At 44.3% G+C, this 23109-nt stretch overlaps 1 protein-coding gene across 1 annotated transcript in view; it reads left to right on the top strand.

Annotated features, from left to right (window-relative positions):
• dnah9 (dynein, axonemal, heavy chain 9) overlaps positions 1 to 23109 on the top strand; it is a 102628-nt gene that overhangs the window by 39256 nt on the left and 40263 nt on the right. Inside the window, 17 exon segments of the mRNA XM_078290633.1 lie at positions 205 to 379; positions 1244 to 1417; positions 1701 to 1908; positions 2554 to 2719; positions 3427 to 3529; positions 4414 to 4653; positions 8395 to 8556; positions 9461 to 9657; positions 11966 to 12128; positions 12712 to 12835; positions 14258 to 14400; positions 15928 to 16089; positions 16329 to 16562; positions 20249 to 20329; positions 21160 to 21339; positions 21907 to 22137; positions 22643 to 22837. Coding sequence (XP_078146759.1) covers positions 205 to 379; positions 1244 to 1417; positions 1701 to 1908; positions 2554 to 2719; positions 3427 to 3529; positions 4414 to 4653; positions 8395 to 8556; positions 9461 to 9657; positions 11966 to 12128; positions 12712 to 12835; positions 14258 to 14400; positions 15928 to 16089; positions 16329 to 16562; positions 20249 to 20329; positions 21160 to 21339; positions 21907 to 22137; positions 22643 to 22837 — 2938 coding nt within the window.

Raw genomic sequence — 23109 nt, 5'->3', positions numbered from 1 at the left:
TTATAGGAAGTAAAAGTGATGGGATTTTGATATAAATATATAGAATGAGAAAAAAAAGTGTACATTTTATGCTATTTATTGTTGTGATATGAAAAGTCATTTTTCATTTCATTGTGACTTGGAGCACAGCAGTTCTTTTCCATGCTGAAAGAGACTCAACAAAACACACAGTGATATAGTTACATTGTGTCTGTCTTTGCTCAGATTTAAGAAGATCATCCCCATCCCAGAGCAGAGTATGGTCCAGATGCTGTGCTACTTGCTGGAGTGTCTGCTGACTCCGGAAAACACTCCGCCAGACTGCGCCAAGGAACTCTACGAGCTCTATTTTGTCTTCGCTGCTATCTGGGCCTTTGGGGGAGCCATGTTCCAGGACCAGGTACTGTGTGGGCCTCTGGGCGTGCGAGACGCTTACTAAGTGCTTGCATAAAGAGGGAAAAGAATGAGACATAACTAAAACAGCCGAACGTTTTTTTTTTCTCCCCCTTCATCCCTCCATTCAGAGAGATATTTTGCACTTGCGTTATGGGTATTCCACGGTATTATTCAAGCCCTGATGGTTCTTACGTAACTCAACTCTGTCTCTCTATTTATGAAAAGTCATTTGAAAGTTATTTTCAGTCAGAGAAATTGCAGTTTTTTTTGAACGGAGAGAGATCTCCATCTGAAAATGAAGTGGACTCCATTCCGCTCAGCCCTAAACAACGCAGACTGGCTGAATTTAAATCAGCAGGAGAGCCGTGGCGAGCAGTTGCTAAGCAATCCAGTTAGCGCTGTACAGTAAAGCGCGTCCATCTAAGTTATGGGATAAAACTCCTCTCCCCTCGGTACAAATGTACTCCACTTTATTTTCCCATCACAGGTGCATTTAAATGCTAAGTGGTTTTATTGACTGGAGAGCTGGTAGTGAATAGAGGAGACAGATACGGAGGGGTGGGGAGGCAGAGAGGAAGGCGAGGAAATGCCAGCCAGCAGGTGATGAGGCTACTTCACTGTCTGAATGAGACAGATGGATAGATAGGCCTGCCATCTCCCATTTTCTCCCCTTCAACTGTTATGGGTGTATCTCCATGTTGTGCGATTTATTTGTCTCCGTGGCTCGTATTCACACCAGTGTAAATCAACCGCCCGGATCCATAGCCACTGTATCTGAGGAGAAAAGTAGAGAGGAAGTCATTTTTGAGTATTGACGTGCCGCCTGCCCCCCCGTGCTTCTCTGTGTGTGTACTCTGTGTGAGCGCAGCTGGTCGACTACAGAGTGGAGTTCAGTAAGTGGTGGGTGACGGAGTTCAAAAGCATCAAGTTCCCGTCCCAGGGCACCGTGTTTGATTACTACATCGACCCCGAAAGCAAGAAGTTTGAACCCTGGTCCAAAATGGTGCCCAAGTTTGTGATGGATGCAGATACACCACTTCAGGTACAATATTTTGTGGATTATTCATGCAACTGTTTGATGGGATTACATAGGCTCCATCTACGTATTCTTAAATTATTTTACCAGTTAATTTACTCTATTCTCAAAAGCTAGTGTGATGCTGATAGAAATGTCAATAATATCTCGTCCTTTTGTAGTCTTAAGAGGTTTTCAGAAAATAAAGCCCAATTAATTAAGGATTAAAACATGAATCAATGTATGTGTGTGTGTGTGTGTGTGTGTGTGTGTGTGTGTGTGTGTGTGTGTGTGTGTGTTCCATGTGCAGGCATGTCTGGTCCACACCACTGAGACGATTCGGGTCCGTTACTTCATGGACCGGCTGCTCGAGCGCCGCCGGCCCGTCATGTTGGTCGGGAACGCCGGGACCGGGAAGTCTGTCCTGGTCGGGGACAAACTGGGATCGCTGGATGCAGAGAAATACATGATCAAAAATGTCCCCTTTAACTATTACACCACCTCTGCTATGCTCCAGGGTAGGTGCTATATGTTTGTATATGGGGCCGTATCTCCTCCATATAGAACCCCAACTGTTATTCCACACTACTCCATAATAAATACTGCCAATTCACTCCAGCTGACAGTCACACCCACAGAACTTGAATGGACAGAACGGTCCTTCCACTGTTTGCCATGGTAATTCGGCTAATACAGCATAAAATGGCGATAATGGAATTTTAAGGGTTAATTGCTATGGTGACAACGCAAGTCTGAGCATTAAGGCTGTAAAGTCTGTCACACTGGCTTTAGAACTGTGCAGATGAGTCTGTTAGCAAACTGTCAAAACTCAACTGAAAGCTAACGTTAGCAACAAGGTTAACGTAGCTTTATCAAAGACTGTACTTCTCTCTCTAGCTCTTCTAGTCAACATTAGCATATTATTAGCAGACCATGGCAGCAAGACAATGAAGAAGCTCCATTGGTCCTTGCTGCAAAATGCCTCACCTCAGCGACTTACCATAAGTCGGTTTATACGGAAGCTAGCTCAACAGTACACATAAAAATGGCCGCCGCTTCAACCATCCTGGAACGTTCTGTCCATTCAAGTTCTGTCACACCTTTGTCACTGCTCATCCTTTCTATTCTACCATTTCTGCTCCTCCATTCGCCCCCTTCCCTAGCGGTGCTGGAAAAGCCCCTAGAGAAGAAAGCAGGACGCAACTACGGACCCCCAGGCAGCAGGAGACTGGTCTACTTTATCGACGACATGAACATGCCGGAGGTGGATGCGTACGGCACGGTCCAACCGCACACACTCATACGCCAGCACATGGACTACAACCACTGGTCAGGCTCTTACACACCCATGCGTTTTTCCACACTTGTTTTATCGCATAACATTTATGTTTAGTTCGTGACTTCTTACACAATTCTCTGAAAATAACACATAAGTGGTGGATTTGTGCTTTACTTTAATTGCTGAAGTGATAGACAGTTTCAGAAATTTTTTTCCAGGCATTTGCATATAAAAGGATAATTCAGATAATGGAGTACCAGTAGTTGATCGGTGTAATACCCCCATAATTTAGATGAACAGGCTGAAAATGTCTTTTAGTATTCAGAGGGATCCCCGCCTCGGTATCAATATGATACAACTTTTATGAGTGTCAAACGTCAAATGCGAGAGCAAGGTTGTATGATTTTCCTTAAAAGGATTTTGTTGCTCGTCTCTCTGACACAGTGAGGGCATTCTGGACATGGTTCCACTTCCTCAGACACAGGCTGACTGGTTTAGACACGGTCAGCCCATTAGAGATATGCTGGGAGGATTTCAGGTATGAAATTGAGAGGAAGGAGGATGTTAGTGAGCCATGCCAGCTTAAGTGAGAGCTGAGGCGTGCATATCAGCAAAAGTGTGGGGGGAACGTGTGTGTGTGTGTGTGTGTGTGTGTGTGTGTGTGTGTGTGTGTGAGCCTGCGTGTGTGAGTACAGGCTGTTGAATAATGATTTTTGTGCATGTTTATGTGTGTGTGTGTGTGTGTGTGTACTCGCAGGTATGACCGGAGTAAGCTGCTTTTGAAGGAAGTCCACAGTGTTCAGTACGTGTCCTGCATGAACCCCACGGCTGGCAGCTTCACCATCAACCCACGATTGCAGGTACACACACACATGCAGCACGGCCTCAGTCACATCACATCTCGTCCCGCTGATTACGCAACGCGTCCCCGAGGCGACATGTACAGTCCCCCCTACACACATTATCCCGGACACATCCATCCCTGTCCAAGTCTTCACTCTATATTTGTCTCATTATGAATTTGGACCGGTCTCCGTCCATTTGTTTGTTCATTTGTCACATTTTGGCAAAACGTGGGGGGAATTATGCATCTCGCACTGCATTTTGGCATTGTCAAAATGACACTAATTAGCCTAAGGGGTTGCTACTACTGTTTGTTTGTTTGTTTGTTTGTTTATTCATTCGTTCGCTCGTTCATCCATCCATGGGATATCTTGGATCCCATTGATTGGATTTTGACAAAATGTGGGGAAATGATGCATCTCAACACTGCGTTCCGGCATTTTAAAAATTACACTGATTGGCCCAAGGGGGGGTCCTACATCATTTGTTTGTTTACTTGTTCGTTTGTTTGTACATTTGTTTGTTTGTGTGTCAAATGCTGTATCTCAGGCACCACTGATCCAATTTTGACCAATTTGAGGAAATGATGCATCTCAACTATGTTCCAGCATTTTCAAATATCACTGATCCAATTTTGACTAAACATTTTGACATTCACTACTACATTCCGATATTTTCAAAATTACACTGATTTGTGCAAGGGGGCCGCTACAACTATAGGTCAAAAAATCAAAAATTAATAACTAATAGTCATATTTACATTTCAAAAGGTACAGTCAACTGAGTGACTTAACCCTGTCCTACACAGTACACAACCACAAGGTGACATTTGCTATTGGCCCAGAAGGCGACTGGCTGCATCATGTTTACTGTTGCCTTTTGTTTATATCTCCCTTTACAGCGGCACTTCTCGGTCTTCGCCCTGTCCTTTCCCGGAGCGGAGGCCCTGAGCACCATCTACACCTCCATCCTCTCCCAGCACCTGAGGGGAGAGGGCTTCAGCGCGGCCCTGCAGAAGAGCTGCCCCGCCCTGGTCCAGCTGGCCCTGGCCCTGCACCAGCGCCTCTCCTCCACCTTCCTCCCCACTGCAGTGAAGTTCCACTACATCTTCAACCTCCGAGACCTCTCCAACATATTCCAGGTGACAAGTAGATAGAAAATATACACTGGGGGAATAATGCACATATATATTCCTGGAGTTCTTGAGCTCATCCTCAAGCTCATCTTTTCACTATCAAGTCACCTGGAAAAAGTTAGTATACTCTCTCACATCATTCCCCTTTTCCATTTCCAAAGATGAGTTAGCTGTTTTGATTTGATTTGCTCTGAGTGTTTTGACGCCGCTCGGCTTCCCGCGCGGAAAGAGTCAGGGTTCTGTCACTAATTTCTCATCTAAATGATTATTGATTTAAAAGATTGGTCTGAAAGTGCCGAAATAAGTCTGAAATAAGTGTAACAGAAAATAGAATGGATTTGCACTTCCACGGGTGTTAGCGATGATTTAATGTATTTAAATGAATATAATATCAGAGCGCGCGAGCTGTCAAGGGAGAAGCTTTTGGGGCGATATTTCTGTCAAAATCCTCCACGGTTTCATGGAGGGCAAGGCTCTCTCATTTAACACACTCCAATGTATAATTAATGCTTTAAGCCACTCAGCCGTAGGAACTTCATTTTTCATAATTCCATCTCGGAGTCCATAAAGGGAACTCCGGGAATTTATTATTATATTATGTAGGGAAAGCATAGGTGGACTATATTACAATATAGTGTTATATCGACCTCCAAGCGGCTCTTTAAGCATATTCTTGTTTTGGCTTATTTTGCGTATGACTAATGGCTCTTAGCAATTATAATGAGTAGATTTCACATCTAACCTTTAATAGTGAAGGACTGGGGCTTCTGCGCTTTGAGATTAAGCATAATTACCGACCCAAAGCTCGAGCCCTGATGACCCCGCAAAGTTACCTTTCACACCCTTGATCACACACAACACCGCCTTCAAGTTCATCCGCACCACCGCTCTTTGAAGCCGGCCGTTTGAAGAGCCCATTCTGCGTGTTTTGTTGGAGATCTTTGTGTGTTTTTTGAAGGGTCCGCGCAGCGTGACTGGATGTCAAGCGACTACAGAGAAGGGAGCTGTGTCAAAAGCCTCCTCGCTGCTCCTCTCTCCACCCAGCTGCCTGGGTAATAAGGAGAAAGAGAGATAGGGCCTCAGACATAGCCTGGAGCTCGTTTGAAGTTTTCCGCCTAACTTATTCAGCTCCTGGCTCTAACACCTTAGGACAGCCGGGGAGAAATGAGCAGCGCCACAGCTCGCAGCCCCGCCTCGCCCCGCGATTCCTCCACTGTACCTCTCTGCTTTTGCACCTTCAGAAGTGGGGAAAATATCTGATATGACAGTACAAACGCTTTCTGTAATTTCGAGTGCAAGGCCTAAATGCTTGTCACTCAGAGTTTTCTATTTTGTCATTTCAGATGTTTACCTCAGCCGAAATAATTGGCTCACTTTCCGCGATTCACCCCGTTTTTTCAAAACCTCGGAACACGGGGATTTAGCCAAAGGCGACCATCTCATTATGATCATCTCTAATGAGCCAAACTCGGGAGGCTCAGTGTGAGCCCGTGACGCTCTTTGCAAAGGTGTTTTTAAAGGGGACAAAAGAACCGGGTCCAGACAACACTCAAGGTTGCATCTTTATGAGAGCATCATTACTGTTGTTCGCAGTCAAAATCCTCAGGTGAAGCGGGTCTTTGTAGAATAATGAGCAGGAGCTTGTGCCAGCAAATCCCCCCCCACTCTCATTCTTTCCCACTTTTTCCCCCCACCTCTGTCTGTCTGTCGCTCTGTCTCTCTCCTTGTCTCCCTGAATCACTCGCACTCACTTTTCCCGGGCAATCATTAAACCCCGTAGATGTTCCATTACACTTAAGCGAACTCCAGTAGCCAAATCCAACTAATAGGACAAGACAAACAGTTTGGCATCCGACTGGGAGTGTTGTCAAAGAGCGCTGTTAGCTCCATCCCCGTCCGCTCTCCCTTCGGATAGTTAGCCAATGTTCGCTCTCTGCCATGACCAGCGGGCATATCCGAGGCCTGTCTTCTCGGCGTCACCCTAAATGAGCTCCTCGAAACACAAGAGGAAAAGTGTGGGGGGGGGGGAGATGGACAGAGCGGAGGAGGAGGACAGAGACAAGTGAAGGAGAGAGAGAGAGAGAGAGAGAGTACTTGCGAAGCCGAACTGTACTGACTGCACAATATGTCTGTATGATGTGCTGTGGATAGTCAGCTGGGTGCATTTGTTAGCGAGGGAGGGAGGCATCGTTTGGGGGCTCAGAGCAGCTGTCAGGCTATGAGGAAAGCAAGCCCACTGCAGACAGCCAGACAGACAGACAGACAGATACACGCCGACACCCAGAACTTTCTAATCCCTCTCCTCTGAGTCGAACAAAGCAACGAGAGATCAGGGACAGAGCGGATGAGATAGTCTGCCAAAGTCGACCGCAGAGAGGGAAAACAAAGTTCTCTCTCCTTCTCAGTTTGTTAGCGCGATGTCGTTTTGTTCAGCTGGTATGATGAACAGTGCGGTTGTTGTATGGACTCGCCATATGGTGTTTTGTTTTGCCCTGGCGCTCTTTTGCACAGTAGATGTGCGGCACGGTGACTGACGCCGTTAAGCAACGAAATGGGGTAGAAAAAGACACATACATTAAAAGTCATGCAATCAGAGCGTTAGGTAACTTACACAGACGAGTGAAAAATTTGACTTTTGAAGATGAATAGTGGCAATAACCCTGGCTCAGTTTGAATCTTGAGTACACACACACACACACACACGTTTGTATTACTATACTTGTGAGGACCTTCATTGACGACATTCATAACCTCTAACTCTGACTTTAACACTTTCCACTACATGTCTAACCTTAACCTTTACCCTAAACCAGGGTTACCAGGGTACCATTCTTTTAAGCTTAATCCTGAGGACATTGGGTCCTCATAAGGATATAAATACAAGAACACACACACACGCGCACACACGCAAACACACCTCCCATCTGTATCATTACACAGCGGATTTAGCAACCAATTGTCACATTCATCGGGCTCAGATAGAGAGACGGATCGGATTCCGCCGGCTGTACCCCCGGAGATGACGCTGTTGATTAGAATAAGTTCTGGGGTTTGGAAACACACAACATCTGCCTGCCTGCGCCTCTTGCCTCTTGTGTGACGGTGTGTGTGTGCAGAAGGGAACCGAGAGTGTCTGGGTGCGGCCCCGGTCCCCTTACTCATCCTATACGGCACCCGTTGGGTGAGGCGCCTAGATTCCACTGAGTCATGGCTGGCTGCGTTGTTAGCACCCCCGTGGGAAAAGCGTCACGTTACACTGGCCTCCTCTAGAGACGCATTAATCATCAATCATCCACTAAACACTCGTCTGCTCATTGTCCTGATTTTCTCTTTTAATTTCAGCTTTTAGCCCTTTATTCGAATAGTGATTCTGCTTGTACGATGCAGAGATATGTGAATAAAGGATAGACAAAGACGATTAGAGAGTGAAACATTGATCTTTGTTGTGAAATTAAACACCCTTTGGAAGCATTACAGTAGTGTGCAGACTCTGATTTTTCACGTGCCAATAGAAGTTGCGCGCTTTTATCCTGGTATGCAGAAATATTTCCCAGACACTGAGAAGAAAGCAAGCGCTACCATTATTTTCTTGAGTTCCTCTGACACACCTGCAAACAGGTTTCCCACTCAATATCCATTGATTCACCCACAGCGACTATACTGTATTTTCTTCCTTGTTACAGTGTAAATGGGCCAAATCAGCCTCTGGATTGAAACTCTTTTGCTTTCCCTCCCCTCTCCGCCCAGGGCATTCTGTTCTGTACCAGCGAGTGCCTGAGAAGCCCTCCGGACCTGCTGAAAATCTACCTGCACGAGTCCAAGCGGGTCTACCGAGACAAGCTGGTGGAGGAGCGGGACTTCCAGGCCTTTGATAAGCTGCAGGCGGACACAGTGAAAAAGTTCTACGAGGTGAGAGTTTTACAAAGTTCAGCCGGGGAAGACAAGCAAGGAGAGGAATGGAGGGAGGAGAAAATCATTAGGCTGCCCGCTCTTGTGTCTGGACCTGGACATCAGTGGCCAACGCAGCGAGGAGAAAGAGGAGAGGAGAAAAGGAGAGTTGGAGGAGGGGAGGGCGGAGGGGCCAGAGGAGGGTTGGAGAGAATACTAATCAGTGGTGTGGGGTCTGGCTGTCAGGGTCTGCGCCATCAGCCCAGCAAATTGGAAAACATTTTAATGGTTTTCTGTCCACTGTTCCCTCACTACCCTCCCCGGGTGTGTTGCATACACACTAGTCATGCCACATTGAAGAACCTGACAACTATACGTGTACACGCACACATGCAGAAAGAGAGAGAGAGAGAGACAGAGAACAACTCTACCCAGAGCTCCGCCATACATTATTCAGAGCCGGCACCTTCAGTAAACTTATGACAATTTGCCCCCTATGCCACAGAGCAATATGCACCATGTTTCCCTGCTATTTTTACATGTAAACAAGCAAGCCTTGAGAGACAGCCGCGCCGCGCTGACGCTAGGAAAATAAAGAATGCAGTGTAACATAATAAGAGCGAAGAAATGGTAAAAATTCAGCATTGCTCACACCTACCGCAGCAGGGGAAGTTAACAAAGAAAACAGACAGTTCCTAAGAGGAACAACAACTGCTCTCCGCTGGAACGTTTGGGGCCCCAGCAGTCGCCGGGGTGAAAATGAACTAGGTCACCCTCCGCGCAGCTGTGATATTCAGCTGTGTCCCTGTCCAGACTGTTTAAGCTAAACACTAGTGTTCTACTGACAGGGAAAGTGTGTGCGTTTGTATGTTTACCGCTGCGGTGTGTGTGTGTGTGTGTGTGTGTGTGCGTGCGTCCCCCTGAGGACGTGGAGGAGACTCTGGAGCAGACCAGGGAGATGAACCTGTACTGCCACTTCGCCCGTGGGTCGGGGGAGGCCAGGTACATGGCTGTGGAGTCCTGGGGCAGCCTCAATAAAACCCTGCTGGAGGTCCTGGACGGCTACAACGAGGTCAATGCCGCCCTAAACCTGGTGCTGTTCGAGGACGCCATGGCTCACATGTAAGCTGAAAGTGAAGAAAGAGTGAAGGAAAAAAAGTGCTTTTGTCATTCGCTTTGTTGTCTGTCGTGGAAATCCAGAAGCTCTCGAGGTATTTGAGGATTAACAGTTCCATTTTACAGTCTGTCAAAAATGGAGACAGGCAAAGCTGCAAACATTCACTCAGTCTACAGTACATCATGACAGGCTAACGAAAATGCAGACTAGAGGTTACATTTTGGTTACATCTAAATGTGTGGTTTGGGTGGGAATCTTTGGAAGTAAAAGGAATAGACCACATTTTTGGGACTTACCCATTAAGTGATGAGTACATAAACAGCAAATCCCATTTGTGTCCCCAGTAGATCATTAGCTCCGATGTTCCATGCTAACACTTTAGCATACACTATGTTAGCAATAGGAGGGCACTAGCATTATCTCAAAAGTGGGAAAATGAGACTTGTAGCAACTCTAAAGCAAAATGGTGAGTACTGTTAAATGATATGCAGTCAAGTCTGTCAGTTTTGTGTAGGAAATCGGTAGGAGATTGGTAAAATGTACAAAATATGATACAGTAACGTAGCATTTTGAACTAGCAAGAACTACTTTCCCTGTTTCCAGTGTTGCCAACTAATTTTTAGGGGAAGTTGCTACAGGCAGGTCGATTTGTTGCTAAAAGTTGCTAAATGACGTTGTGATGTCATTGCGTGATGACGTCATTACGTAATGACGTAAAACTGCGTCATTACGTAGAATACACAATGACGTTACTCAAATTGACTGTCTATCTCGGCGAAAAACATGATTTGAAATTTGTTAGTTTAGATTTGTTTGTTTATTATCACATATTTTTATTTGTAAAAGTAATATAAACACAACACATTTTTTATGATCAGATATTTTTATTTTTTACCTTTTTCAAGACTAGCTTAATTTTCGTCTGCAGTGAGTGCGCTAGCATGTAGTAACGTTACTGAAGGCTTAGCCCTTTTCAGATTGTTAATGCTACTTTGTGGAGGAAATTCTAAATTTGTCTTTTTTTTTTAATTGTGACTTCCTAACCAAACAATTGTACTCTGAACTGAATGTGTTTAAATGATTTGACCAAAAAAATTAAGTTTGTCTCATCGAACGCATGCTACTGCTGCTGCAGTCAGCCAACAATGATTGCTGCTGCTGCCTGTGCCTGGCTATTGAGCTGAGCCGTCACTACTGCTGACGTCACTCACAATGCACTTGCAGCCAGGCAGACAGACCGTGTGTTGTGACTGAGTGTGTGACAGAGAAAATCGTTTTTGTGTCATTTAGAGGGAAAACGCGTGCATTTTAGCGTTTGAGTCACTTTTCAAAAGTTGCTAAAAGTTCCAAATAAATTTTAAAAATAGCTAAATTTGTTGCTAGGTGCTTTTTGAAAAAAAAGTTGCCAGGGTAGTCTGAAAAGTTGCTAAATCTAGCAACAAAATTGCTAAGTTGGCAACACTGCCTGTGTCTATGGGAAGTGAAGGTGGTTGGCAATGAGAGACTGTGTACAGCTAAAAATCACTGAGCAGCGGATGAATACGTGCTTGCTCACCTGAAATAGTTCCAAAAATAAACCTGGCTAAATCAGCTATATTGAGCTAATGATATTTCATTTTTTATTTATTTTATTTATTTCAGACCATATAGTAAAAACCACTAACAATATTGTATCACTAAAAGGGTCAGTCTTCTATCTTCTTACTTTGGATAATGCTAGTGGCCTACTATCACTCAACATAGTGTATGTTAAAGTATTAGCATGAAGCATATACTGGGGACACATGGATGATTTTGGGGTCTATGTTCTCATTACTTAGGTAAGTTGACCAATCTCCTCAAAACTTGGTGTATTCCTTTTATTTAATCAACTATTTATTTTTATTTTATTTGTTTATTTTGTCAGGGACCATGTACAAAAACATGAATCTCAGTTAATGAGAAGAGATGTTTTGCACCAGATTTAACTAATAGCTAATTTCCATCAATTTCCATCTATAAAGAAGATGCATTTTTAATACATTTCATGCAAGTAGATCTGAATCAAATATAGTGGAGATGATGAGGATGGTGATGATGGGCAATATCAAACTAGAGAGAGAGAGAGAGAGAATCTGAGTTTTGCTATTTGTTTTGTGAGTCAGACAGTCTCTCTTTATCTTCCTACTTCTGGCTCTCTGGCATGCCTCCCTCTACCTTCTATCTATCTCATATCCTTCCACCGATTTCTCTCTCCCTCCCTCCCTCCCTCCCTCCCTCCCCTCCCCTTCTTCCTCCCTCCTCCCCCTCCCTGTCTGCACATCCTCCATCTAGCTGCCGTATAAACCGGATCCTGGAGTCTCCGCGGGGGAACGCCCTGCTGGTCGGAGTGGGCGGGAGCGGCAAGCAAAGTCTGACCCGGCTGGCCGCCTTCATCTCCAATCTGGAGGTTTTCCAGATCACCTTGAAAAAAGGCTACGGCATCCCGGACCTCAAGGTTCAAGGATGAACACACACACACAAGTCATTTAGTCTCATATTCAGTCTTAAAACTTTAATTTCCTTCAAATAAGTGAACAGTTCTGCCAGTTGGGTGGGATAATTCCATTTTGTCAGCAGCTTAAAGAATAAGGCAGTGCTCCACTAATGTTACGAAAATGACATTTTTGATTAAATGATTAAAAAAAATCCTTAAAACAAGTCAATTTGCTTTGGAAACGAATGAAATATTTTCCCCCATTGGCAGATCTTTTAATTGTTTTAAGAAAAAATACAATTTTAAGACTCAATACCAGATTAAATGACTTGTTCAGATGGGTATTTTTGCAATATTCTGCACACGTACTCAGTGCTTAGGTTATCCAGGCAGGCATAAATGAATAGAATTATAGTGTGTCTATTGTGAAGAGAAAAAGAGTGTCATTTTTAGTATTAGAGGTTGGATTGAGTCATGTTATGTATCTAAGGGAAATCAAAGCTAGACGTAATCCTCATGTAAACACAGTAGTGGTAATCCACACGGCCTGCCTCTCACTCTGCCTCTCCATCTCTCTCTCTCTCTCTCTCTCTCTCTCACCCAGAGTGACCTGGCTTCCCTCTACATCAAAGCTGGCATGAAAAATATTGGCACCGTCCTCCTAATGACTGATGCCCAAGTGGCAGACGAGAAGTTCCTCGTTCTGGTCAACGATCTGTTGGCATCGGGTAACGGCGGCCTTCGCTAATTACCGCATGTCATGTCGCAGGAGAGAAAATGCTCTCGCTGTTCCACAATAACAAATCACTACGGTGTCATTTTCGCAGCGTGGTATTACTCATCCCCCGCAGGACGTCACTGTGATGAAATGCATGCAAATCTAACACTCGCAGAGCACATCTACGTCTTTATTCTACCTTTAAAGGTGCTATATGTAGCATTTTTAAACATGAATCTATCATTGTCAAATTAATTGTGTTAATTTGGTAGAATTAGAGTAAACAAATGAGACTGTGGTTGAGATGATTGGTAGCCTCTATCTCACACTAGTGGTATTGTTAGTGCCTCTCAAAATGAAGACTACATTTCCCATAAACCCAGTTGCTTGTTGTCTCAGAGAGGATGCTGCTTTTTCAGTTTAAGGTTTTCTATTTTGCTTTACTGAAGAGGATAAACTGGTTGGAAGTGATTTTTCCATCTGCCTTTCACTCCTCCACCATTTACGATTTTAAAAACCCCATGAAACCGCATCTTTACTTCCTTGTTTTGATGTATTTCCTGTTGAAACAATATGTTGGGGCGGGACATAACACAGTGAGGCATCAAAAACTGTGGAATAGTCTATTTGGAAATATAGTCTAGTCTTGTTTATTTATATAGCCCTTTATCACAAGCATGTCTCAAAGGGCTTTACATAGTATCATATACAGTACATGTCATATACATACTACATCATATACACATCATATACATCCTATACTATGTCATATAGGTTACATACTTCATATACATAATATACATACTATACATCATATACTTTGTCATATACATCATTTTACTAGATTACATACATACAGCATATACCATACTACAAAAGCACACTCATGCCTATGGGCAATTTAGAGTCTTCAGTCCACCTGACCTGCATGTCTTTGGACAGAAGCCAGTGGCGGAAATACATGTGATGGTTTTATTGGTTTACTGGTTTTATTTACGCCTACTGGTGCAGCATGAGGTCACCATTAAATATACTGTTTTCCAGGAAGTAAAAGTAAAGGGAGTTCAGTTCATGATGACGTTAAGATGCCAGACATAGCACCTTTAAAAAATATCTGCTTATCCTTGTTCCTGTGAGGTTGTGACTGTAAGCAAATCTCTACATTAGTATGAATCCTCAGTATGACCCGGTGCTGTCAACACCTCTTTTTACACACCTAGACTTCATATGAGAGTCTCTCAATGTCTTTCGGTCTCAGGTGAGACTCCGAACAAGATCGGAAAGTTCTGGAGAAGTACTGCTGGCAAATGTCAGCTGAAGATACTCCCTTACCCTTCAATTCTAGTCCCTTCGGTAGATGACCACAAGTGATTGCCTCCTATAAGCTCGGTGTTCTTCCCAGCGGTAATGTGGACGCTGCTATTTATTCCAGGAGAGATTCCTGACCTGTTCCCGGACGACGAGGTGGAGAACATCATCGGCAGCGTGAGGCCAGAGGTCCGCGGCTCGGGACTGATGGATACGAGGGAAAACTGCTGGAAGTTCTTCATCGACCGGGTTCGCAGACAGCTCAAGGTGAACCGAGCCAGATAGGCCGACAAGCACAAAGAGCTGTGTTCTTCTTTTTTTTTCACTTTGAATTTCCCTGCTAATGATACAAAAAAAAGTAACTTTCAGCGGAACTCCTCAGGAGAAAAGTTTCCCATTAATCTCTCTCATGCAGTCGCGGCCGCATTTGATCTCCGGCCTCTCTTAATATAGAAATAGCATGCCGCCTCACGTTCTAATTTACGATTCAAATAAGAAAAAAAACTCAAGACTTGGCTAAACAACTGCCTTTATGACGATGCCTCTCCCCAGACAATTTCCCTTTCATGACATTCTCAGATGAACTTAAACGCTTATATCCGCTATCCGTGGACGCCGCTATAAATCACTGGCTTGAGCAGAAAAGTCACTGTTTAGCTGGAGATAATGTCGCCCACATGTAGCTGGTTTGTTCTCCCGGGGGACAGAGGGATGCCAGGGGGTTGCTTATACTGTCATTATTACAGTGTACTCCCCACCACCCACTACCCCCCACCCACCCACCACCCTCACATCCCCGCCGCCTCTCTCCCGGCTCAAGCTTTCCCCGGGTTTGGAGAGTGAATAAATGAGGGAGGTAATCCCATGGGAAGGGACTTGGAAAGACTGGATTCCTATCTATCTATTTCCCTCTCTCTCTCTCTCTCTCACACTCTAATTCTCCATCAGGATAGAAAGGGCTCTTCCTCAATAAAATGATGGTAATCTCCCTTATATACCTAATATGGCTACAGTGTTCAGCTGTCACAGCCAGAAGATGCAATGTTGTATAATAATAGTAACAGCTCAGCAAGGGTTTTCTGGATGACGACGTGCAAGGAGGTTCAAAATATTCATTATATGATATTATGGCAGGGTAAAAAAAACATATTAAAGCAGCTTTGGAAAGTGTTTTGAACTGATATCAGAAAGATTTTTAGGTCCAATTTCACAAAACGAGTACGCATGTCGTCTCAACTTTTGGCCATATATTTACGCTTTCAGTGTTCAGCTCAAATGTCACAGCAAATGTAAGGATGAGTACACAACTGTTTATTTTCCCAGAGTTTATCACTGCCAATAGTCTGCAGTTTTTTTGTTTTTTTTTGGATAGTCTAATGTATCAAGCATTCGGCTGAGCTTGCCAGCAAGCCAGCTGTCAGTCCACGACAATGAAAATAACTCTGCCTCAGCCCACAGCTCACCACAGTATTTTAATTTACATGCTTTGCTGGAGGGTTTATTTGCTTAATGATGTAGCTGAAAATAATTAATTCACAGTTTTTCTTTCCCCCTCTTGACCATTCAGAAGTGCTGATCAGAATATGAATTCCCTTCCTCTCCTTTCTAATTCTCAGCCCGCAGTTGCTGTACTTTTCCTTCCAGTGCAGAGAGAGAGAGAGAGAGAGAGAGCTTTCAAAGAAAATGACTATGTTCTAGCGGCTATTATATTGCGAGCTGTATCAGGCTTTCCACTTGATTCCTTTTGACCTTTTTGTGTGTTTGTGTGTGTGTGTGCTTGTGAATGTATCGCAGGTGGCTCTGTGTTTCTCTCCGGTCGGCAGTAAGCTGAGGGTTCGCAGTAGGAAGTTCCCGGCGGTGGTCAACTGTACTGCGATCGACTGGTTCCACGAGTGGCCACAGGAGGCGCTGGAGTCCGTCAGCCTGAGGTTCCTCCAGGAGGTGGAGAATATTGAAGTGAGAAGAGCACATACTGTCATATGCACACATGGATGAAGCCGCCCACCATAATTATGTTCACACTCCGAAAATATAATTTCAAATGTCAGGCGCCGTGACACAGCGACCGTGATATCAATTTCAAGATCAGGCACCTAAAACTCAATTCACAGGTTTTTTTTGCATTTCCGCTCATTCTGCACAGTCATCTCCCTTTTCATGTGAAGTAACCAGTTCTTTGTGTGTCACTCCTCCAGCCCGACGTGAAGGAGTCGGTCAGCAAATTCATGGCGTACGTCCACGTGAGCGTCAACCAGACGTCCAAGGAGTACCTGGCCAACGAGCGGCGCTACAACTACACCACGCCCAAGTCCTTCCTGGAGCAGATCAAGCTGTACCGGTGCCTGCTGGGCCAGAAGAGCAAGGACCTCACCACCAGGATGGAGCGGCTGGAGAACGGCCTGCAGAAGCTCAACAGCACCTCCGCTCAGGTCCCGGCCATAGGATTTAGAATATGTCATATTTGTGTTTACATGTTTTCATAGATACTGTGCCCTTTTGTCAGTTTCCACTCTCCAAAATAATATTCCTGCCCACAGTATCTTTACCCATAGTAGTCAAGATAGCTGTAGGCGGCCTTGGCTACAGACTGGGCTACATTTACATTCTTGGAAAAATTTTACAAAGCTGATTTTTTTTCCAAATGTTAAAATTAAGGAGAACTAAAAACCCAAATCTGTGTAAAGCCTTATATCTAATGGTAAAAAGCATGCTACTGAAACTGCCATCCGCTATTGGCTGATCTTTAGTGATGTCACCACCTGTATGTGATATCACCTGGCACCAAAGATCAGCCAATAACAGATGGCAATTGCAGTAGCATGCTTTTTACCATTATATATCATGGTTTACACAGATTTGGATTTGGGGTTTAGTTTCTCTTTAGTGGACCAATCCAATAAGTTTGCCTGTGCTAAATATATACAGTGATATGGCATGACAAGACTTTTGTACAGGACACATATTACACAGGACAAGACTTTAAATTACACAGAACAGGACACAAAATGACTCAAGATAAGTCTAATTGAGTCATTTTATTTCCTAAATGCTGTCCATACTGGAATTAAATTCTTAACAGGTTTGTTGCTCAATATTTTGAACGCACCCTCAAAAATGTTACCGCTTTGTAAACATCGTTCTTTTATTAGCTGCAGTAATGACTTCAACATTCTGCATAATTGCTTGCTTTTAAGTCGGTAGTCATTTTATCAAAGTAGGTGTCCGTTTTTTTTTATCAATATCTTGTTTTGGAGTGAAACATTTCTATTATACAGTACATTTTGTCTTTCTACGCCTTCGTCTATTGATCTCCTCAAATTATACACATACACTTGCCAATACGTCCACCAGCTTTTCACATACACACACCAATTATCCATCTGGAGGTACACGTGGAGCACAGCAATACCTGACCCGCTTTTATTTATTTATTTATTTTTTTTTTTTTTTCCTGTTTTTTCCTGTTCCTCATTTGATGTCTAAATCTTTCATATCTACACCTGGATCCATATGTTCAAATGTTAATATCTCAACACCTTTATAAGCGGAGAAGCATATGAATAACGCAACAGAAGGCCTGTATCTGAAGCCGCCGTAATTATAGTGGGTCCACTGTGCTGGAGAGTGTAAGAACACACACACACAAGCGCTTTCTCTCTCGCATACAAGACATTGCCGCTGTTTTGCATAAACATGCCCACGCATTCCGTATCATCACCAAATCTCATGCACACACACACACGCACACACACATGCATAAACACCCCACACGTATAATCGCCCATATAACGGTGACGTCAATGTGTTGATAAGCCACAAAGTGTCCTGTGTTTATGTATTCGTTTGCCAGGATGTGTACTGTAGGAGCCGACACACACACACACACACATATACGTAGGTGCTGTATGGTAATTGAGGCGCCTCCTAATTAGAGAGCGCACCCTTTGGCCCTTTACAGCAGCAAGCTACCATTAATGCACCTGTGTTTGTTGCATTAACGATAGTGGTGTTATTTTACATAGCATGCAAGATGATTCGTGGCTCACCAGGGGCTGCGATCATCATGATAAACAAGGACCAGCAGGGTTAAAGCTAAGGGAGGGTGTGTGTGTATGTATATACAGTATGTGTGTGTGTGTGTGTGTGTGTGCATGCTAGGAGATGCAGTATGAGTCATTGGCTCCCCTGAGAACACATTAGAGGGGGTTCCTGCATGTTGTTTTCCTCTTCAGCTTTTGTGGAGGAACTGTCTTGCCATACTTGTTGGCTGGTTCAGTAGTGTGTGTGTGTGCGTGTGTGTGTGTGTGTGTGCGTGCGTGTGTGTGTGTGTGTGCGCGTGCATGCACATGTACCACAACAAGCCCTTATCAGAAGATGAGTGGGCGGACACTGCTGCACGGAATCCATGCACACGCACACACACACTCACACACTGGACTTTTTGACAGTGTAAATGCTTCGGGGAGGTGTTCAATGCGAGCGCTCCAGCCTAATCTCCAACCGAATCTCCAACCGAATCTGTTGACTCCTGACAGCTCTTTACATTTTGAAAAAAATAACAAAATCACGGGGTTTCCCCTTAAAAGGATAATAACTGGAAACGTTTGACTTTTCTTTCGCCCGACGCACACACACACACACACACACACACAGCCAGATGTCTCTTTGTTCTGTGAATGAAGCCGACGAGTCACCGCGCCAAACGCCGAAATCCCCAAAACTCTTTTGAATTCGAGTGTGTGGTTTGGAATCCGTATCGTTCCGCGCTTTCGCGTCAAATCTTATCTCGTCTTAAAGAGACAATGCCATCCCACACCGTAAATTCCCATCCGCCACGCAGTGTGTTGATTAGAATCTACATTTACATTAGCGGGGAGGGAGAGTGGGCTGTCGTCACGCTGTGCCCGCGCGAAACGTCTATCTGTGGGAGACGCAGAAGAAACCAAAGCACAGAGGCAGCCCAGATGTATTGAATCTCACCGTGTCTCTCAGCAATTAGTTGCTCTCTCTTCCTCTCTCACCTCCCTCCCTCTCTCTCTCTCTCTCTCTCTCTGTCTTTTCTCGCGTCTATTCATCATGTTGATGGCTCACTTGGTGCTCGTCTAATGTTTCGACTGGATTCTTTGCACAGCACCGTCTCAGCCCAAAAGGGTTGTCTACCCGGCACCCTCCGGCCTGATTTCCTGTTTGTTAATTAGCTGAAAGACAAGCATGAAAAACAGTCTGTTTTTATTTCCCCTGTGCAACGTTTTGATGGAGTCGGACGGTAATGCAGAGCCCTGTTTGCGGGGAGTTATGAGGAGTTGGCAACAGCTTTAATTTGTCTTTACGGTGTTCCTTCCTAGTGTTTGTGTGTGTGCGTGCATTCGCTTCTGATAACAGTTATTTTTCTACAGATATGCATTGCCATTCATCCATTCTTGCCCCCTTTATCTACTTGGACAGAATAAGAGTTTTCTATGCTATGGATTAAAAGGTCATCGGCTCGGTACATGGTGCAATCCGGCGGGGCACAGAGGCTTTTTCCACAAAGGTTTAGGCCCTTTTTTACAATTTTTTTAAAGTGTATTCATCCAACTTTCCTAAGCCCCAGAATCCTCTTTGGCGCTTTGAAGAATGGCGAGATGTTTGGTTTTCAATTAAATTGCCATCCAGCTCAATCAGTGATTATATCACTAATAAGATCTAGCAATGAGACAAACAACAAAAACAAATGATCTGTCTTTCAAAACCGCTCGAGAGATTCAATTAGATGATAGCGATAGATTCATTAGTGCCCATAACATACACGCTGATTGCTACTTATAACATTTAATGGGACAAAAATAAATTATTGTCAATATCCCACCCCTTTGGTCTGTTGACTGTTCCCCTCATATTAATGCTCTTTTCATCCTCCTAACTTGTGAACCTTAGGGATGCTTTGCAATTTGTGTGTAATCGCGTGTAACTTCAATTAGAATTGCGGATGGACTGGTGAACATAGTTTGGATTGGGGGATACACTTTGATTCTGATCTGGGGGATATGATGCACATGTTTGTCTGATCAGTTCATCCAGACACTCCAGTCTTGGCTGTAGTACTTCCTCACCTCCCTGTTCGTCCCTCTGATAGGTGGACGACCTCAAGGCCAAGCTGGCTGCCCAGGAGGTGGAGCTGAAGCAGAAGAATGAGGATGCAGACAGGCTGATCCAGGCAAGAACATTCGCTCCTGTTTACACTGCAAAAAAAAGTCCATCTTAAAGCTGCACTAGGCAAGATTTTCACGTAAAAATACACCTGTGACGAATCAAAACTTAAGAGCGAAATCCAAACGTTAGATCTTTTTCCTCTCTCGTCCCTTTGATATCTTTTGATATGAGGCATCACAGGCCAGCACTTTTCAGTTTCAATTTCAGTTTCAAGCAGTTCCCTCTCGCTGCCATTAGGGCCCGCCAACGTGCGAAGTTGCCTAGCGCAGCTTTAAGTCACTTTAAGTTGGATATTCAGTTGTAAAATCGTACTTTTGGATGCGATGCACCTCATGGATCCGGAAAGTAAGTCATTCATTCATTCATTCATTCATTCATTCATTGCAGGCATTGCAATGTCTTCAGACGACAACCAGGATCATTCACTCGCCTCTTCTCTACAACACTGCTGAATTGTACACAGTGCTTTGCATCTATGACACTGTTCCTTGTTCTCAAAACAATTGAAAAATGAAAAATTCTGCCAGTGGTATGACTTGATAATTCCACTTGTTTCCAATGCAGTTTCATAGGATTTTTCTAGAAACAACTGTCAATATCTTGAAACAGCAGAATAAGGCAGATCACTGAACTAATATCAAGAAAATGACCCTTGATACAAGAAAATAGTTGATTTGAATTAGATTATTAATTAGTTAATTGAAATAATCTCTCCCCAGTGGCATTTTAAAGACTTAATTCTAGTTTAAATGACTTTTTTGCAGTGATATTTGAAAATAACGCCATGCCATTGCAACTATGCCACTAATGATAACTCATGTCTGCGGCCTCCAGGTGGTCGGGGTGGAAACGGAGAAGGTGTCCAAGGAGAAGGCGGTGGCCGATGAGGAAGAGCAAAAGGTGGCCGCCATCGCTGTTGTGGTCAGCGGCAAACAGAGAGACTGTGAGGAGGACTTAGCCAAGGCCGAGCCGGCTCTCATCGCAGCACAGGAGGCTCTCAATACGCTCAATAAGGTCTGTTATCCCTCACTGCATCTTATTCACCTGCCATATCATAGTGGTCTTTCTCAGGTCCAGTAGTTTTAAGAGGGCTTGTAATGTACTTTTTTCTTTATTTGATTTAGTTTTCCCAGCTTCAGTGGAATAAGTAGTGTCCACAAAGGCCCTGTTCTATATAAAAGACTATTGAATCACAGGATTTGCCCCGGTCTAAAATAATGGCTTCTCTATGTTCTGCAGGCATTTTACTTCATCCCAGCATCCCATGTAGGTTTATGAGCAACCTGGGGGATTTTCAAAACACCCTCGGTGTTTAAGAGGTGCTCCCTGTTCAAACAAGCAGAACAGACGGTTCAATCACTGCTTAGAGCTCTCTAAAGATGCCCTAATTAGAATTCTCTGTTGTCTTTCAAAGTCAGCACAGGTTCCTCTTCTTTTTTTTCTAACCCTTTCTTTTTTCTCTCTTCCCCCCCCCCCCCAGCAGACCAGACAGATACGCAGTTGTTTCAAACTCAATTAAATCGTCCTCCTTTCATTTCTCATCCATTGTCTCCTCTGTCCTCTCCTCCCTCCCTCCGTCAGAACAACTTGACGGAGCTGAAGTCGTTCGGTTCGCCGGTGGTGGCGGTGACCAACGTGACGGCGGCGGTCATGGTGCTGATGGCGCCCGGCGGCCGGGTGCCTAAGGACCGCAGCTGGAAGGCGGCGAAGGTGATGATGGCCAAAGTGGACGCCTTCCTGGACGCTCTGATCACCTTCAACAAGGAGAAGATCCCAGAGGCTTGTCTGAAAGCTATTCAGCCCTACCTGCAGGTACGGACACACTGGCCCTTATTCATAAAAGCCAATAGTAACAGATCAGTGCAAAATGCCGCTCGGTAAGCTGGACTCATAAATTTAACGGGGGGACGATTACAGTGACAGAGCCATATTCCCACTGCCTTATTCTTAGCGATAGTCCAGGTGACAGCCAATGAAAATCAACATGTTAATTAAGCGTTACAAATTTAACAGCCATCCTGATTATCGAGCTCAATGGAGCGCACACTAGATATGTCAGAACAGCAGAGAAAGACAAATTCTGTGCAAATTCACTGCTTTCAGGTTTCCAAAGACAACGATGTTTTACTATTTTAACTCATTTCTACCTGTCACATTTATTTCTAAGATGTACCGTCTGGTAGCATGTGGTATTTTGGCCGATTATGGATATGTCCAAGTGATGAAAAAGGGGTGGTGGTGCAACGCAACTGGTAAAAGTGACCCGGTAAATCACGTTTATGAGTAAGAAAACACTCGTGTCGTTTCTCCTCTCCAGGACCCAGATTTCCAGCCGGACCTGGTGGCCTCCAAGTCGTATGCGGCGGCGGGCCTGTGCTCCTGGGTCCTAAACATCGTCAAGTTCTACGAGGTTTACTGCGAGGTGGAGCCCAAGCGCCAGGCGCTGAGCAAGGCCAACGCCGAGCTGGCCGCCGCACAGGAGAAGCTCACTACCATCAAGACCAAGATCAATGTAAGGCGTCTCATTGTACTCTGCATACAGGGAATCGAGTTCATTTACTACACTTTAGTATACTTTTGTGGCTCGGGACAGTAACAAAAGAGACATTAGCACCAACAATACCACTAGTGTGAGATGGAGGCTACCAATTGTCTTGGTCTCATTTGTTTATTTAATTTATTTGACAATGATATATTCATGTTTAAAATACTACATGTAGCACCTGTACAAAAGTCGCATAATTTGTTTTGCTTTAGTGCCAAATTTTTTTCCAAATGTCATTT

This window comes from Centroberyx gerrardi, chromosome 20, assembly GCF_048128805.1.
Source record: "Centroberyx gerrardi isolate f3 chromosome 20, fCenGer3.hap1.cur.20231027, whole genome shotgun sequence".
NCBI lineage: Eukaryota > Metazoa > Chordata > Actinopteri > Beryciformes > Berycidae > Centroberyx > Centroberyx gerrardi.
This window is presented reverse-complemented; position numbering and strand designations above follow the sequence as displayed.